Raw genomic sequence first — 16071 nt, forward strand, 5'->3', positions numbered from 1 at the left:
TAGAGTTCAATGATGTTGTGTTATTTAACAGTAATTTCTTTATTACTCTTTAAATTCACAGGGGCATGAATCTAGTTTTGTGTGTGTGTGTGTGTGTGTGTGTGTGTTGGTAGTTTCCAATCAGCTAAAATTCTTTGGTATGTATGAAATTACAATATTATTGAAACAGTATGTCTATATGCACACATTCACACACACATATGTTCACTAGCTCATGTTCTTAAAAAGAATTGTCTTAGAGGTGAAATATGCTAAAGATTGAAAGGTGCACGTCCTGGCCATACCGTGTACTTAAAGTACCATTTGTCTATATGCTTCATCTCAAGAGTCTCCATCTTGTTTGCTTTGTTTTGTTTTGAGGCACGTTCTCACTATGTAGCTCTGGATGGATTTGAAACAAGTTGTTTAGACTAGGCTGGCCTCAAAGTCACAAGAGATTCTCCTGTTTACTCCTGTGTGCTGACCTTAAAGGCAAGAATCGCTTTGCTCAGAGTCCCTGATGTTCCAGGCAAGTGCTCAACCACTGAGCCACACTCCCAGCCTTTTGGCTTTTTTTTTTTCCTTCTTCTTAGGTTCTGTTGAACCTGACACTGGGCTGAGAACATCCAGGGCCACTTACTCTCTATGGAATCCATTATTCTTATAGCTAGCCCACAGTGTAGCCTCCATTTTGATCCTCATCCCTCAGACCTTATTAGAGTCTTTGGGGTATAATCAATAACAAAGAAATACATTACATCCTATCATTCTCTAAGCTGGGTCTGTAATAAACCTTAACTTAGATGTTAGCTTCATTGTTTATGACTAAGTTATGCTAGTTTGGGTAGTAGATCAAGAAGAAGTCATTTTGCCAACTTTGCTTATTGATTAATTTCTAAGCTAAATTATCCTCTGACCCTCTGACTTTCCTTCCCAGTACCTGGTCATTTTGTAGATGTGTTCTTCAGCAAACTCTCCAGCTTCCAGATTTGAGGAGGGCTTTCTACAGTCTCCTCTCCTCGCTGTACTCTATCCCCCACCTCTATGAAAACTGATTTATTGAACATTATTTCACGCCAGGGTCTCCCTCTGAGCCTTTCACATGCATTACCCAATTTCATGACTCAATAATTATTACGTTAAGTTGGTACCATCTCTGTCTGTCTTTACATGTGCAACACTCCAACAGAAAGAGATCTAAGACTGGCCACCGTGTAGTACAACCAATATCCAAATGCCCATTGTCCTTAGAAATAGGTTAAGTTCTGGCTCATACTCTTGATCGTCCTACTTTTGTGAGGTACTTTATTGCATGAGCTGAGTTCTAATTTTAGTGTCACTGGTTACATATTGTCACTTAGGTCTAAGCTTACAACTGCAAAAATTAAAAATTGAATTTCTTTGGCCATTAACCTCATTTCAAAGTTTTGCCATCTACTTATGTGGTGTAGTGCCTGCTGTGTAGGTCGGTGCAAACACACAGTCACTACCACTGTTGCAGTAAGGGATGGTGGGTAGCTGCTAGTCTAGAGAATTCAAGTACCAGAGCTGAGACAGATTCTGGCCTGGCAGAGAATATTGAAGGGCAGTGCAAGGGCAGAGCTTTGAACCCAATCCAGAAGATCCTCACTCGCTGGGCATAGGGTGATAACTAAAATAAATGTGTTTTACCAGCCATTCAGATGAGTTTTACAGATTCACAACCAGGTCTTACAACTATCTCAGTAAGTCAGAGACGGGAACTACAACCAAGAGCATTAAATACTGCTGTCTGTAGAAGAAAATTCTCAATACACCTTAACTCGTGAGCCACTCATACCTAAAACATAATAAAATGTTATGTCTATTGTTAAAATTCAAATAAGCCATGTGGTACATTTTCATGTCTTCTAATGTTTCCTATAACAAAAGTGGGACGTACTTCTTCTCAGTGTTTTTCACATTCTGCTGAAGCTGTTCGTTGTACCTTTCTCTTGTCATTCATTCCTTCAACAGAAAGAGTTAAAGCACCTTATACATACCAGACAGCACTACGATTCTAAGACCTAAGTCTGCAAATGAGTCTCCATGGAGCTTACATTCTAGTGAGTTATTACATGCTCAATTCTCCTTCAGCATAGGCATAGGAAAACAGGAAACCAAGCCAGTCGGGTAAGAGATGTACTGTGTTAAAGTAGTCAATTCTAAGGACAAAAATGAAGCAGGAAACACAGCTGAAAACATCACGGAGGCATTGCACATTTTAATAATATGGTCCCAGAAAGTCTCAGTGATAAGTCAATAGCTGTTGAGGTCTCTGCATAACTAAAATATGTTCACTTCAAGCTCTCTAAACTCCTGTCAACCTCTCCTGTGAGGTCTAGGCCATTTGGCTTCCGTAGCCCAAAGGCCATTCTCCCTGCCCTCAATTTCTTACGTAATGATTGGCTTAGGAGTTATCTCCCAGAAGTCCCCACTGGAGGTGCCATCCTTTTCTCCACATCTTGGCAGTCCTGCTATGTCTTGCCTCTATTTAACCACAGTTACAGGACTGCCATTTGTTGAGTTTCCAATAAACCTTGGACTGCACCGGAGAGGAGGCTTGTGAGCAGACCTCTAACTACAGCCAATTTGAAGCAGCCTTTGTAAGAGCCAGAGACTTTTAAAAATATGCAATTAAAATTTGTGTGTGTGCCCAGAGACCTTTTAAAGCCTTTTAGTTATAGCTAACCAAAAATAACTTTTCTAACTGGGTGCCAAGGCTGCTAAGTGCAGAGGTGCATGGTAACTTCTTTTTCTCCTTTAAGAAAATAGATGATAGATAGATACATAGATACATAGATGATAGAGATAGATACATACATACATGCATACATAGATGATACATACATACATAGATGATATAGATAGATACATGCACACATTCATACATACACATATACATACATACATGCATGCATACATACACATAGATGATACATACATATATAGATGATAGAGATGGAGACATACAGGCATACATAGATGATAGATAGATACATAGATAGATTGATAGATAGATGGATGGATGGATGGATGGATGGATGGATGGATGGATGGGGACAAGACGTAGGAAATGAAATTAACAAAAAGGCAAATGGCCACTTTGTCCCTCTTCATTTTCTTCTGTGCCCCAACTCCCTCCAAAATACATAATCTATTCTTTCATTATTATTTTTATTGCATGTATGGACAAACACACACTTAGATACAAGCTACCGAGCCCGTTTAGTGTCACTGGGGTGTATATGTGCTTAAGACTGACATCTTGGGATTGGGTAGCCCATGCAAGAGCTTGTACCTAAAGAAAACCGATTCCCTCTCTCTCTGCAGCCGTTGATGGCCTGTAATTCTAGAGGTGAGCCTGGCAGAATTTTACCCATCCATGTTTCCATGTTTTATCTGGTGGTGTCAATGTGTAGGTCTTGTTTAGGTAGTCATATAGTTGAAGTGCAACTTTTTGTCATATCTAGAAGACACTAGCCAGCATCAGGAGTCTTGGCCCTCTGGCTCTTAGCATCTTTCTGTTCCTCTTCCATGATGTGCACTAAGCCTTAGGTTTACAGGTTATGTTGTAGATGTATCCCTAGGGACTAGGAGTCCCAACATCATTTATTCTCTGCATTTTGACCAAATAGTATGATAGTGTTTATCTTGATGAATGAAAAGATCTGTACTTATTTGTGGGCATAAGGATAAGTATTTAGGATATAGTTAGAAAATATATTGGTTTAGGAGTATAGCAGTAGGTTCGTCTCTCATGCCTATGATCTAACCAGCCAAAGTTGGATATAGCAGTAGGTATGGATTCCCTTCTATTGAATGGGTAGTCTCAAAAATTAGCCATTGGTTACCCACAATACAAAAGTGCCACTATTGCAGCACTGAGAATATCTTGCTAGGCTAGTCACTGCTGAGGCTCATCAGCTTTATAGCTAGGTAGGGTTATTGCTTATTGTTCTCCCTTGGCAGCTTGCACAGCTTTTTCAGATACTTTGAGAACCAATCCTTGGGGAAGGCTGGCCCTTCCAAGTCCATTCCAGTTCTATTCTTTCATGTTCTGTGACTAAAGTGTGTGCTGTCTTCAGCAATAGAGACCTACCCTAAAATTCTGGGAGGCAGCCATGGTCAATGCCAATAGCCTATAGGTTATAGGGTGGGGAGGCACCTTTTGTAATATTCAACAGCTTCAAGAGTGATGCCCTGTGTCTGGAACTGTGGTATTTGTTATTCTATGGCTCCTGTGAGAAGCATGTATCCCTTGATATGTCCCTGGGGATAATCATTCTATGTGGTATGACTGTTTAAGCTATATGTGTGTATACATGTATGCACACATATACATATTTTAAGTAAGCTTATCAAATATGATTCTCTATAGCTTTTCAACCCCCTTATTTATCTTTAGAACAGGTCTGGAATTATAGCTCAGACAGCTAAGTGCTCATCCCATAAGCACGAGTGTGGTCCCCAGAGCCCACAGGAAAATGCTAGGCACTTCTAATGCCAGCTCTGGCAAGGCAGAGACAGGAGGGTCCCTGGAGCTCCAGGCCAATGAGAGACCCTGTCTCAGAGGACATGACAGCATTTCTGAAGATGAAACCTGAGGTTTTCTTCTGGCCTCCATACACATCTACACATGTACACGTGCAACCTGTACATATACAGGCATGCACACGAACGTATATGCATTCTATAAGACAGAGAATCCTTAGTGGGAGTGAGAATTGCCTAATTATTTCAGTGAAATGGCTGAATTTGAAGCTGTGTGCACCCTGCTGGCACCCAGTTTAGTTTGAGGGGTTTTCTTTGGCTAATGCATTTGCTGCTTTTTGTTTGTTTGTGTTATTTTTTAATATTCTAAACCAAATTTCCTAAGGGAGTTTTTTTTTTTTTTTTTTTTTTGGTTTGGGTTTCTTGTTTAAAAGCAATAAACCTTAGCAATGAACACAGTTAGTTATTTCTCAAAATGTTAAAAGCTGCCAACTAAATAATACATGTCAGATGACTTTGGAATTCCATTTGAAGTCATGACCTTTAATTTTCAAAATGGTGATACATTTATGTCACCTTACACTTGGTGACCATTGTGTAATTCCTGGTATTATCAGAGGTTTTTTTTTTTCTTTTTCTTTCTTTTTTTTATCTTGAGCCTTTCATTTGTCTAAAAATTAAAGTTTCTGCTAGCTGGCCCTCTAGCCATGCCTCTAGTAGCATCTAGTAGCATACAATAGTTAACACTCCAAAATAGAAAACCATGGCACAAAACAAAGACCATCTTCTTTCTTCAAGGAGGCTTTGGCAGTGCAGCAGCTGTGGAAACTCAGAGGCTGAAATTCGGGGGTGGGGGGGATGTCACATGATTGAGTCTGGGGGTTTTGTTTTGTTTTGTCCTCTTTTCTCTTGGGCCTGACTGTTGGTGTGCTGTAACTGAGAGGATGCCCACCATGGCAGAGCACTCAGTGGGCTTCTTGCACTGCACCCCATAATTCTAGCTCTTGGGTTGGTGGAGGCAGGAGGATCAAGAGTGCAGTCTTTGTATAAAAGGTTGGAGGCTAACCTGGGCTACATGAAACCCTTTCTTGAGAGAATAATATTCTCCATGTCAATGTGACTATCCTCATTCCTGCAATTAAGAAGAGAATGTTTAAAATTTGTGTGTGTGTGTGTGTGTGTGTGTGTGTGTGATGTGTGTGCGTGTGTGTGTGTGAGATGTGTGTGCAGATGCCCTTATGGATCAGAAGAGCATCTCAGATTCCCTGGAGCTGGAGTTACAGCAGTTGTGTGTGAGTTACTTTACAAGGTGCTGGAAACCAAACTCGGGTCCTCTGTAAGAGCATCTCTTTGACCCCCAAGAGGCCCATCCACATCCAAAGGCCTCAGTGCATGTGCTTGAGCAGCTGTTCCTTATTGTCTCATAGCATCCTTAGTGACGGTTTACTCATGGTGAATTTCCTTTCCCTTTTCTTTTTCTAATCTAAACCAGGCAAACCTTTTTTTACAAGAAACCCCTCTGAGTTGAAAGGGAAATTCATTCACACGAAGCTACGGAAAAGCAGTCGAGGCTTTGGCTTCACGGTGGTTGGAGGGGACGAACCTGATGAGTTCCTGCAGATCAAGAGCCTTGTCCTAGACGGTCCCGCTGCACTGGATGGCAAGATGGAGACCGGTGAGGTCACATGGCCACAGCATGTTCCATGTCCAAACAAGAGCAGACAGCATCATGATTCTTTTTTTAATTAATTAATCTATTTATTTAATGTGAATACATCATCACTGTCTTCAGACACACCAGAAGAGGCATCAGATCCCATTTCAGATGGTTGTGAGCCACCACGTGGTTGCTGGGATTTGAACTCAGGACGATTGGAAGAGCAGTCAGTGCTCTTAACTGCTTAGCCATCTCTCCAGCCCAGCATCATGAATCTTTATATTTGACCTTTAAGCACCTAGCAATGAGTTAAATCCCTCTCTTAAAAAAAACAAAAAAAAAAAAAAAAAAAAAAAAAACCCTCCCTGAGTGCAGGTGAAAACCTTTGAAAGTACATGACCGTAGGGACCTCTTAGGTGCTATTGCATATGGTAGAGTACTTTGCTAATATGTCAGTCCATTTGAGTAAATGAATTTTAAACTTAGACTCCCATTGCTTTTTCAATGTTATGATATTGTCATTTATCAGAGAAGGCACTAGATGCTGCAAGGAAGCGTTATCAGCAGTTCAAACACGCAGTCTGTTTTTGCCTTGTACGTTCCTGTCCTCACCCTATCTCCTACTTCCCATTGACATTACAGATGAACTATAATTGCGCTTCACCCTCATTAGGGTTTTGGGTGGGTCTCAGCATTACAAAAGATGGGTCAGTAAGAGGGAAGCATGTAAGGTCATTCAGGATGAATTTAAAACTAGGTACAGTGGCACTCATAGCTGTGGCAGAAGATCACAAACTGGAAGCCAGCCTGGGCTACATACGGAAACCATGACTCTGAAACTGCCGCCCTAAATACAAAGAATGGGTTGAATGTGACACAGGGCTAAAAAGTAAGCAGCAGCCCACACAGACCACTGAGTAGGTTATGAGAACGAGACAAGACACGGGCGGGGAAAGAATGGTGCCTAGAGAAGCAGCTAGGAACTTAGGTTAAGCAGGGTCAGCGTGCAACAGGGTCCACTGCGGCTGTTGGTTTCTGGTCTTAAACTCATCTTAGATGGATGTATATGCTTTCCTCCCACTGACCTGTCTTGTGGTTTTAAGGCCCATCCTAAAAGAGGTTGAAAGTGAGATTTTAGTTTTTCCCTACCTGCAATATGAAGTTCAACGGAACAGTGGGGGTGGGGCACGCCCCAGAGAATGCACTGAAGTAAGAATGATGCCGAATAAGAATCTTGGGGTTCACACTCTGAACATTAGGAGAATGTTACTTATAGTACCATTTTTTGGGGGGTGCTGTTGTTTGACCTCCAAACTTTTTTCCTTTTTACAGGGGATGTAATTGTCAGTGTGAATGACACGTGTGTTTTGGGACACACACATGCTCAAGTTGTGAAAATTTTCCAGTCCATTCCTATTGGTGCCAGTGTGGACCTTGAACTCTGCAGAGGTTATCCATTGCCTTTTGACCCGGATGACCCTAATACAAGTTTAGTGACCTCGGTGGCCATTTTGGACAAAGAACCAATTATTGTAAATGGACAAGAGACCTATGATTCACCAGCGAGCCACAGTAGTAAAACAGGCAAAATCAGCAGCATGAAGGATGCCAGGCCAAGCAGCCCTGCAGACGTGGCTTCCAACAGTTCCCATGGTTATCCCAACGACACAGTCTCCTTGGCTTCTTCCATAGCCACTCAGCCAGAGCTAATAACTGTTCACATAGTCAAAGGGCCAATGGGATTTGGCTTTACGATCGCAGATAGTCCCGGTGGGGGTGGCCAGAGAGTGAAACAGATTGTTGACAGTCCACGCTGCAGAGGCCTCAAAGAAGGAGATCTTATTGTGGAGGTGAATAAGAAGAACGTGCAGGCCCTGACACACAGTCAAGTTGTGGATATGCTGATTGAATGTCCAAAGGGAAGTGAGGTCACACTGTTGGTGCAGCGAGGAGGTATGTAAGCTCACTTCCTTCTTTGCTTTTGAAATCTGAAGTGCATCGCCTAGCTTACCAGTCTTCCACTATTTGAAGTGGTTTTGGTTTTCTCGTCTTAAGTAATTAAGGAGTTATTTTTTGAGACGCTAGAAATTGAACCCAGGGCCCTCAGCATGCTAGGCTAGTGCTGTGTGCCCACACTACATCCCAACCAGGTTACTTTCACTTGTGTAGTTAAAAATATTTTCAGAATGTCACATGGTTGCTTTGAACACGCTTCACAATTAAGTTTTTATACTGTGCACACAGAATTAGAATGATCTGTAAAACAAATCTCTGTGCCTTTTAAAAAGAAGTAAGACTTGTCTCCCACAAACAAGAATTCTCTTGTAAGCCCTGTCTCTCCCTTGCCTTCACTGGCTGAAGAATGTCCTTGTGAGTTCCCTTTTCCAGCCTCTGTTCTTCCTGATCTGCCACTTCGCTGGCATTTGGCCATGATGGCTTTGTCCTCTCCTGCCTCAGGACCTTTCTGTTTCCCTCCCTCTGCCTGGAATGTCCTTTTCTCAACTCAGTGCTTCTCTGCCCCAGTTTCTCAAAATTTCTCCCTAGGAATGTGTCTGTCTCCCTGCCTGAATTAACTAGAGGTACATCCATACATCCTAGCCCCCTAGCACTTACAACCCCTAATGCCTTTTAGAGTAATTCTATAGAACTCACATCAGCTCCTTCTTTCTTTCTCCTTGCCTGAGCCTCCACATTTCTTCCTCACCAGCCCTCCCAGGACTTCAGATGAAGAAGTACTCAGTGTTGAAATGTCTCACCCCTGATACTTGAACTTGTAACCAGACATCGCTGATTGTTGTTCATGGGAGACCTGAGATTGTCTGTGCTGATCCTACTCAGTGTGGCATGCCATTCATAACAAATTTAAGCCTTTGGAAAGCAGACCAATTATCAAATATGGTTTCCTTGCAACAAAAGTGTTCACTTGAAGCTGGGTATTGTATGTTCAAAGTGATTAGGATCTTAGAAGGAAATTCAAAATTGAGTTGGTTAAAGTATTCTAACTCTTGGAAGCCGTCACCAAAACCATTGTGTAGGCCAGTGTGATGGTGTACACCTTTGATTCCAGCACTCAGGAGGCAAAGGCAGGTGTATCTTTGTGAGCTCAAAGGCAGCTTGGTCTACATAGTGAGTTCTAGGACAGCCAGAGCTACATAGTGAGGACCTGTCTAAAATAAAATAAAAACAACAACAAACATTATCAGACTAATTTGGCAAAACGCTCTGGTATATCTGAGGTTTCTTCTTATTCCTAGACTAATTCATACCCAGAATGCTGATCCCTGTAAGTGACCTTGGTTCACATAGACAAACGGGTCATTCATGGAGTGTGCTCATACCTGTGTGCACCTCTCATCTGATTGTTATCATGTCCTTAGGGTGTAGGAAGGTGCTAGCCCTAGGAGAACGAAATTGTTCACCCTTGTTGCTGCTGACCTTAGTATAATGATCTGCCAGCTTAACTTCAGGTTAACAGAGTTGATTCTGCACACTTTTTCATGTGTGGGGCTGATCCCCCAGGCATCTCGGATCCAACTGCTGTGTATTTTACAGTCTTTTTCTTCTCTAACCTATTTCAACCTCTGTTTCTATTTGAGTGCATTATTTACTGGACTTTTCTGTTGTTTGGTTCACTTCTAAGGAGACCAAAAAACAAAAACAAAACAAACAAAAAAAAACCCCAAAACAAACATAGTTTTGCGACTATCTACTCAGTCAGCCTGTATTAAAATGAATTTGCCAAAAATACCCAAGAGTTGATTATAGAAACGTAAATACCCCTTGATGTTAACTAAGTGTATCTTTTCATAATTTCTGAGACTCTCTGTTGATGCTATTGCATTTTATAGCATTCATATGGAAAGATCCAGAATATATTGCCTCATTAGTCAACATCTACATGGTTTACTCTACAACCTGAGTAATTTAAAATCATGGTTACAGCTCCAGTCTGTAGTAAGCCGTATCCCCTGTGCTTGATTTATGTGTAGGATGGGAAGTTTGTACATCTGCAGTTGGCAGACCATCACCAGCTACTATTAATCTTTCTAAAAAGCATAAAAACATATTTGGCTGTGCCACACACTAGTTGTTTGCATCAGGGCTGACATTTAATCATCCGTCTGTGAGGTGGGGGATAACGGGAGGACGTTTGATGGAGAAACAGGATGGCAGCTTGGTGAGATGAGGAAGAGAACGGCCAGTCAGTCCACTGACTGCTCATGAATCTCATTTCTGTCATAGCTTCTGTAAGCAGATTGATTAACTCATTAAAGACACGCTGTATGTGATCTCAGGCATCCGTGGTGGGAGGGTGGGGTTAGTGTGCTTTATGGAATGGGTTTGTTTTGCTTTGGGGCAGTATCGGATGCTTACAGCATCTGTTTTCATTCCTAAGTTTCATGTTCATTTTTGGTATCTGTCCTTGTCAATATTTCCTTCATTTTACCTTTTACTTTTTATAGTTTTCTGTTACCTCCTCCCCACTAGTGGGGAAATCAAGCTGAGGATGGAATAGCTTTTGTTATTTCTGGAGTCAGTTTCCAGGGGCAGCCTTGGATTTACCAGGGTTGTTCACCCACAGGCTCTGTAGCTGGGTCTCTCACAGGTTGTCTGTTGTCTCTCAGCTAGAACTCACTCCTGCTATTGCTCCCTCTCTGGTTGGTCTGTTAGGCTCAGCCCTTCTCTCATCTCCATCTTCTTTCCTCCTCCTCCCTCTGCTGTCCAGACAAGAGAGTGCTTTTTTTCCTCTGATATGGTTTAAAATTGTGTCAGCATTTGCAGTCAGCAGTCTGCCTCCCAGTGCCGGTGTGAGCCTGTAGCCTTTCTTGAGTTATTTGGAAAATAATGCTAGACCGTAGTTAATTAATAGCATTTTAATGTGCTAAAGAGCTTGCCCTGTCCCGGGCCTTCCATGTTTAGGGGAAGCACTTTATATGCAGTCAGCATAGCTCCTGTGCCCCATTGTGCGCAGAACACCGCTTGCTCAGCGAATGCACACCTCTGTGCTTCTCTTCCCGAAATACTTTTGTGTTGACACAGAATGCTTTGTTTCATGAAGTTGGACAGTGTTTGGCGAATGTGGAGAGTGACTGCTGTGCTTTGAGAAAGCATCTGTGGGGGAGAGTTGAGCTGGGGCTGTCGAGCGAGCAGGCCCCTTGCCCTGGCATTCTTGTCTTAATCAATCAATCAATCAAAAGTTTTGACTTTCGGGCTCCCATTTTATGATAACAGTGATCCTGTTGTTGTCGAGTTGGAGGAGAGGTTGAACATTTGAATCCTGGGTCTACCCTCAGTGCTGTGCACCGTCAGGCATTCTCTTGCCTTGTGTGCATGATGTGGACAGACAGCTGTGGGTGCGCCTTCCATCTGTGGTGCTTTGCTGATGTTGCCAGTTAGCAGAAGTAACTGCTTAAGTTGGGTGAGGCTGGCTTTTTATTAATAACAACCAAAAAGGAAAAAGAAAGAAAATAAGAGGAGAGAAGCAGAGATGATCTCCAGCCGGAACTCATAGACTTACAATCATCCTGTGATGTTTTAACATCAGCATTTTGCTTTGTTTGTTTTGTTCTGGAAGCTCCACTGTTGGTTGTTAGTTAAATAACCAGGGTTCTGGATGAAACCAGGCTTCCAACCTGTGACCCCTTCTATCTTTGATTCTTTCTCATATACTTTGAAGGTGTGGTAGGGAGTGGGGGTTTTAAGTCCATAAAGCCAAAAATGATTTTCACCTTTGAATAATGTTTTTTTTCTACAAGTTTTTCTGAGTTTGTTGGTAGTGAGGATCAAGCGTGAAGCCTTGAGCTTCTGTAAGCAGCAGATGTCCGTCTGTCCTCAGAGCCATCTCGGCTCCCACCACCTGCGTTCTTCTGAGAAAGAAGGGAGTGGCTTTATTCTGAGGTCTTTGTCTTGGGTGGAGGTCTGCTCCACGTGCATGAGCTGCATAGCTTTCTAGTCTAAGTATTTACTATAAAAGAGCAGTGATTTACATTTAGGGGAAATGAGATATGAACTAGTAGTCCAACCTGTACTGTGGGCTAGGCATGTTACTATGGCCCAGCAGTATACATTTAAACACATACATACCCAGTGACACCTCATTTGTGCAACCAAAATAAAATTAATGTTATACATAGAATTGCTCTGAGTGGGACCCTCTATGAAATGAAGTCACTTATTACTGCCCTCCTACAATAGGAAAGAATGTGGAAGGGTTGGTTGGTTGATGGGTTAGTGGTTGGTTGGTTGGTTGGGTTTTTTGTGTGTTTTGTTGTTGTTTTGTTGTTGCTGTTGCTGCTAACTTTGAGTAGTATATATAGCAAAGTGGGGGTTCCTGGTTCTGTTGGGAGGGCAGGCTGAAGACTTGTAATTCACACAGTAAACTGTCAGGACAAAGTTGCAGTATAAGTTCTGTGTTTTACAAGAAGTTGAGAACTCAAGAGGGTCAGATTTTTCCAAAACTGCACACCTGGCTAAGTTTTGGTCCAGGAATCTTCAGTCCAGAGACTGTGCTTAAACACTATGCTAAAAAGCCCTTTGGCATAAAAAATAAAATAAAATAAAATAAGGAGGAGAAGGGAGAGGCAAAGAAAAAACAGCTACTCTGGTAACAGAACTGTTCAGTATATAGGAAAACTACCCCACTAGCATAGTTGTTGGGAAATTGTTCTTATATAGAGAGATGAATAAGCTTGAAGTCCACAGGCAAAATGATACTACTTAATTCTCAGCAAATTCACTGATGATTTTTATTCTATTAAATCATCAATCCAAAGCCAAACAAGCCAAGTGGTATCTAAGTTTATCATCTAAGCCCAGCATAAGCATCAGCATTTGTCTGTGTTTATATCTGTCCGTTTCTGTGTCTGTCTGTCTGTCTGGGTGGGTGGCTTCATCCTGAAATGATGCAAACCATCATAATTAGGACCACAGCAAGCTGTCTGCTCTAGAGGTAAACTGGGGGTTCAGGTGCCTCTGTCTGCCCGAGAGGTAAACTGGGGATCAGGCGCCTCTCTTTGCCCTCTGGTCTTGGGTTGGAGAATAAATTGCAAATTTCATCACCTAAGTGTTTGACTTCCCAAATGCCTCACACTGGGCTGCTGGGCCCCAGGAAGGGAAATTCAGGTTGTTCAGAGTGAGATCCTAATAGACTTGAGCATTACACGTTCCCCTGTCCAGTGCTGTCCCTCTCCCTTCTTAGATCTCTAGGCTCAGAGCACATCTCACCCTCCCTCCTCTGCCCGGCACCTTTATGGCACGTAGCTTTGTACTGTCCTCAGAAGAGGACTCAGAGCTTCTCTTGTCCACACTGTCTAGAGTGGATTCAAGTCCAGTCAAGGCTCACATCCAAGTGGCTTCCCAGCATTCAGTGTAAACTCCACAGCCCATGTCAAGCCCTGCCATGTTATTTCCCCTCTCCTCATTCTTTCTTCTCCCATAGAGTCTCAGGACCCCCTTCTTCACATCCTCTGGCCTCTGCTCTGAGATCCTTTCATCTAAGAAGCTGACTCTGTGAAACAGCATCAGCCACTATTCCTCCTCTCTGGGCTTTCCTCATAGCGGTTACACAGTGTTTCCTCCTTTAGCTTTTACACTGCAAGAACCCCAGTGGATGCCTAAAAGAACATCCACCACCCCCATGTATAGACACACTTCTAGTAAAGATTACTTTGTGAGAAGCACACAAGAGACCAGCTATATAGCCTATAATAGTAAATAATTAAAACAAGAAACATGCTATTCTGGCCAGCATACAATTCAATACCTATGAATTGTTTATTTCTGGAAATTTCAAATTAGTATTTTCAGACTTTGAATGATTTAACTCTCAAAAAATGTTATCTCGGGTAAGGGGAGGTTCCTTGTGCTTACTGGGGTCTCCATGAGAGCTGGAACCCAGCCAGACCTTTATCCTCTTGCCTGCGGCCAAGCCTGATACATGAGAGTCATTCAGAAAATCACATGGATCAATGATTCTCATCTTGGAACCTGAACCTACACTTGGGTGTGTCTTAGTTTCTACAACTCTTCTTTGAGAAGTCTACCCCATGCTCAAACCCACACTAAAGGATCCTTATTAAATCCCAACTCTGCTTCATTAAGAACAAACAAGAGATCTGTCAGGCCTTGCTTCCTGAACAGTGATCCTTAGCAGAATTTCCTGAGATAGTTGCTGAAGAAAGCTGAGGGAAAGGACCAATACCTCGCAGCAGAACATTAGCTACACCTGGCTCTGAACTCTGATTTCTTTGTTTCCGAAGCCTGGGTACTCTCAGGACTGCTTGACAGAACTGGGAACTGTGTTTTTCAAGAGCATTTGCAAGCCAAGGAGCCAAAGAATCAAGCCAGTGGGTCCTATAGTCAGTCATTGCAGAAAGTGTTACATCAGCGCAGAGCTGTTTCATGCCAGGAGTGAGGTTTTGAAAACCCTTCATTTCACCATCTCTCTCGATGGTGTCCCTTAGAACAGAAGAAAATCTGATAGAGAAGATGCCTTCATAGTATGTGGAGCTCTTCTGTATGCAAGATGGAATCCAAAAACTGCAGTCAGTTTTTCCATGTGGCACTCTGGACTTGTAGAGGGACCTGCTTAGGACAATTCTGCGGGTGATTTTTAGGTCCTGGAATGACCTTTGCAGGATTTCAGAGGCTTTCTTACAGAGCCCTGGTATGTCTTGGGGTGCCTCTTACACTCCAACACTGGATGGATATTTAATGAATTTGTCTAGTTTCATTCTGTTGCTATGACAACAGACTGACCAAAAGCATCGTGGAGAGGAAGGACTTTTTTCAGCTTACATTTCCAGGTCCTGACCCATTCCTGAGGGAAGTCAGGGCAAGAGCTCAAGCAGAAACCATGGAGGAACAGCCCTTACTGGTTTGCTTTCTTTAGCACATGCTCAGTCAGCTAGCCAGCTAGCCTACTAATTTACTTGCTCTCTTAAGTATTTTTTGATTATTCTGTGAGTATTCTGCGTGTGTGTGTGTGTGTGTGTGTGTGTGTGTGTGTGTGTGTGTGTGTGTGTGTACATCATTTGAGTGCCTGGTATATGAGGAGGACAGAAGAGGGCATCAGGTTCCCTGCAACTGGATATCCACTATGTGGGTGCTAGGAATTGAACTGAGTCCCTCTGTAAGAGCAACAAGACATTTCTCTAGCTTTCATATACAACTCAGGACCACCAGGGATGGCCAGTGCTCACAGTGGGCTGGGCCCTCCCACCTCAACCAACAGTCAAGAAATTCTCCTCAGACATGGCTACAAGCCAGCCTTATGCAGGCTATTTTTCAATCAAAATTCCTCTTCTTAATTATGTTAAGTTGATGTTATAAACTAACCATGACTCTTGAGGTGGGGGGGTGCGTATACACACACCATACTCAACTGGCTTAGCAGGTGAAGGCACTCCTTGACAACCTGTGTTCAATCCCTTGTCACATGGTGAAAGGAACATACTGATCCTGCAAGTTGTCCGGTTTAATTTGCAATACCCATGTAGTGGCTCAGAACCATTTGTAAATCCAGATCTCTCTTCTGGCCTGCACTCCGTGCATGCATGCACACACTCACACACACACATACACATTAAATAAGTGTGTTCTTAAAAATTTTAAATACTGCAGGCTTTGGTGTCACATGACTTTAATAGCAGCATTTAAGAAACAGAGGGAGGTCTCTCTCTCTCCATCCTGGGCCAGTCAGATCTACATAGTGACATCTTAACTTTAAAATAAGTAATAGCTAACATTATTACCTATAAAACATGTGTGACCTGCCACCTGAGGTGCAAGCCATGGACAGTTTGCCAGAACTCTGTGTAATGTGGAAGCCATTGACATTTCCTCATTGTGTTGGGCATAGTATCCCCAAGCAACTTCACAGCTTACTTAGGGTGTCTGGGGTTTGTAGCACTATTGGAAGTTGA

The 16071-nt window shown here is 42.6% G+C and overlaps 1 protein-coding gene across 8 annotated transcripts in view; it reads left to right on the top strand.

The window, feature by feature from the left end:
• MAGI1 (membrane associated guanylate kinase, WW and PDZ domain containing 1) overlaps positions 1-16071 on the top strand; it is a 565599-nt gene that overhangs the window by 491005 nt on the left and 58523 nt on the right. For all 8 annotated transcript variants that reach the window (XM_080914319.1, XM_080914320.1, XM_080914322.1 and 5 more), the window contains exons 11-12: positions 5984-6166; positions 7481-8101. In XM_080914319.1, the coding sequence (XP_080770445.1) occupies positions 5984-6166; positions 7481-8101 (804 nt within the window). The remainder of the gene's footprint in view (positions 1-5983; positions 6167-7480; positions 8102-16071) is intronic.

Source organism: Micromys minutus (genome assembly GCF_963924665.1).
Source record: "Micromys minutus genome assembly, chromosome: 3".
In the NCBI taxonomy this organism is placed as follows: Eukaryota; Metazoa; Chordata; class Mammalia; order Rodentia; family Muridae; genus Micromys; species Micromys minutus.